Raw genomic sequence first — 2981 nt, 5'->3', positions numbered from 1 at the left:
TGGCATGTTTTTCACACTGCTACACAATTGCTGAAACAGTCAGTTCTCCAAGCGGCCACATGAATATCATGTGGCAAGATCTGCAGGAGAAAACAGAACAACACCGTAAGGTGTAGGGGGACGGGGAAAGAGGTGGGGAACTTCACCTCAGAGCTAACTTAATACTTAAATGTGATTCAGTCACACAAACTCTGGACTCTATTACGAAAAATCTTGTTAACAAAAATGGCTTCTTCCTGTTTCCAGTCCTAGTTTTGCACTCACAGCTTCAGCTTTCATAGCAGAATATAAATTTACTGGTTTTGGCTTAAAGTTTGTGCAGTGGGCTATTCATGCTCCATTTTAGCATGAACATCCCACAAAGATACATAACTTTGAAATTTCTAGACTATAAGGACCAAGCAGAAGCAACAGTTAATGAATTAGTATCTAGTGCATTTCAGGGGGCTTGGAAATAAAAGCTCAAAATTTAGCTAGGGAAAAAAAACCAACAGAAATTAAAACATACAACAGATGAAGATGAATTATGCTCACAAGGGAGTGAAGTAATAGCACCTACATTGTTGTAATGCTAAACATTTGGCAGTGTTTTCTGTTTACCACACAGGAGCCACTGGACTCCTTGACCATGGTAAGAAAAGGAGTCGTAAGAGCAATCACTGTGCTTGGGAAGGGAACAGAGAGTTTGTATTTGAGGCTCAACCTTACTTTCATTGAGTTGACAGTGAAAGAATTCAGTGGCAGAAGGATGAGGTTCTTTAGACGTTTCCTTGTCCTCATGTCACCTTGCTCCCCTGAAGCAAAGCTGCACAGTACACCCCTTCTGAAGAACTGACAAATCACTTTTTTAAAGTCTGTTGTACAAGCTAACCAAGACCAGAAATTATAAAATTCACACACAATCAACAGCTCAAGACAGTCTCTCCATTCTTCCCACTGTCCATAATGGGTCATCTACCCACATCATCCACTGTTAGTCTGCATTAATACTGAATTGTGACAGACTCTACAGCTTTTGTTACAGTTTGGGCAGAGCACCAGCTGGTGCTAGTGTAATACCAAAAACATAGAAAAGCCCCAAGAGGAGATTGAGTTTGGCTGTCCGCTGAGGAATTTTGTTGAAGCTCTGACTCCGAAACTGCCTCTCCAGTGAAAATGCCATCGGGATGGTGAGTAGCGGCAATGCCATGCTGATGGTATAGCGTGTGGCCAGCACACAGAAAATCAGGTAGGGCAAGAAGAGCAGTACGGTGTAGAGAACATAGGAGAACGCGGGGCCGATGAGGATAGCCAAGGTGACAATACCCGCCTGCCGGTCGGACTCCATGTCTCGTGTGTTGTTGCTGTGCAGGATGGCCTCAGTACTGAGAGCTAGTGGGATAGCGTAGAGCAGTGGCGAGACAGACAGATAACCAACCTGCACAGCATGGGCAAACATGACGGCCAGGGGCCCAAAGGTGATCAGGATCACCACGTCTCCAAGTGCAACATATTTAAATCCAATTCCTGTGGCAAGACACAAGAATGAAATGAAGCATCGTCAAACAACTCAAATGACAGAAGAGAATAGATAATATAACAGATCAGCCCTTCCCACAGAAATCCTGTAAAACGACCAATGCGCACATAGCTACGGCTGAGAAGCACATTTTCTCTTTTTTCTAGAGATAATAAAGGAAATGCAGCTTCTGAACTTCTCCAATCAAACAATGTAACAGAAACTAAGGGCCAGGTTCTAATACCCATCTTCACATCTAGAAGTACCTACTTCTGCAGAAATCTATAGAAATAAGGTACTCTTCAGTGTGATCATGCATACTAGAACCTGATCCTGAAGAAATATATAAAATGCTCAGAACAAAACAGCAAAACTGACAAGATTCTTTCAAGGAAACTAACATAACTGTTTGAAAGTTTGACAGTTTGAAACTGAGTTTGTTTTTCTTTTCCTAATAATTATGTTTGTATCTACCCAGCACAGGAAGACAATAAAAATATCCTCCTCTTATGAAGAACAAACACAAACTGTTCTACATTCACAGTGAAACTCCATCTAGAGAATAACAACAAAACATTCCAAAACAAAGTTACAGATTCCACCAACGGAAAAGAACATATGCAGTGAGCCATACTGCTGAGGGATACAAGATACACATCACAAAAAATTTCAGCAAGAGTTCTGATGAGCATCTAAAGCCATATACATAAATAACAATGTCTCAACACCACTTTCCAACCGAAGAACTTAGTGTGCCTCTTCCCACACCTTGCCCAACAATCAGTGGCAAAGAATACAAGTTTATGTACCAGTACTCCAGGAATTACCACCAAATGTTTTTATGGCGGATAACTAGATAGATCGCATGCGTCTTCTAGAAACCCTTGACAAGTCAGCTAATTCTGTCACGTTTACATTCAGATTCACAGGAAACGGGATACAGCGCTTACCTCCAGTATAAAGGAAGGAGCTGGAAAGTCCTCCAAAGTAAATCAGGGCCAGGTGCTCCAGCTTGAGCGTTGAGGCAGCATAGAGCCCAGCAGCACAGATACAGCCCACAGTATAAAGGAAGACTCCAAACCGGACTACATCCTGAGGCTCCAGAATCTGGTCCACCAAAGTCCTGTCATCACTCTTCTTGTGATCGATGCCTTTGGAGAAGTCATAGTAGGTATTCACCAAGTTGCCGGCTCCGTGCACAGCCAGGACGGTCACGGCGCTTCCCACCAACAGCCCTGGGTGCAGCGCTCCCTCGGCCCGGTAAGCCAGAGCGCTACCGAGGGCCACGGGGGTGAGGGAGGCACTGAAACTCCAAGGTCTGAGTGCCAGCACATAGGCCGCACACTTATGCCTCCAGGTGCCGGGGGGGACCCTCTCAGCGCCGGCCAGCGCGGCACCGGCGTCGTTCCTCTCGCTCCCTCGGGGGCTCTCAGCACTAATGCTGATCTTCTGCACCAGGTCTCCCGGCCCCATGCTCTCACCG

General features: G+C 44.9%; 1 protein-coding gene across 1 annotated transcript; it reads right to left on the bottom strand.

Moving 5' to 3' along the window:
• Window positions 1-898: 898 nt before the first annotated feature.
• On the bottom strand, window positions 899-2971 carry UBIAD1 (UbiA prenyltransferase domain containing 1). The gene is made up of 2 exons (XM_009575917.1): window positions 2449-2971; window positions 899-1506 (listed from the first exon to the last, which is right to left on the bottom strand). Exons 1-2 carry the CDS (start codon window positions 2969-2971, stop codon window positions 1019-1021), a joined length of 1011 nt encoding a protein of 336 aa, XP_009574212.1. The 3' UTR covers window positions 899-1018.
• Window positions 2972-2981: the final 10 nt, after the last annotated feature.

The sequence above is a fragment of the Fulmarus glacialis genome, unplaced genomic scaffold (genome assembly GCF_000690835.1).
Source record: "Fulmarus glacialis isolate BGI_N327 unplaced genomic scaffold, ASM69083v1 scaffold42064, whole genome shotgun sequence".
Taxonomy (NCBI): Eukaryota; Metazoa; Chordata; class Aves; order Procellariiformes; family Procellariidae; genus Fulmarus; species Fulmarus glacialis.
This window is presented reverse-complemented; position numbering and strand designations above follow the sequence as displayed.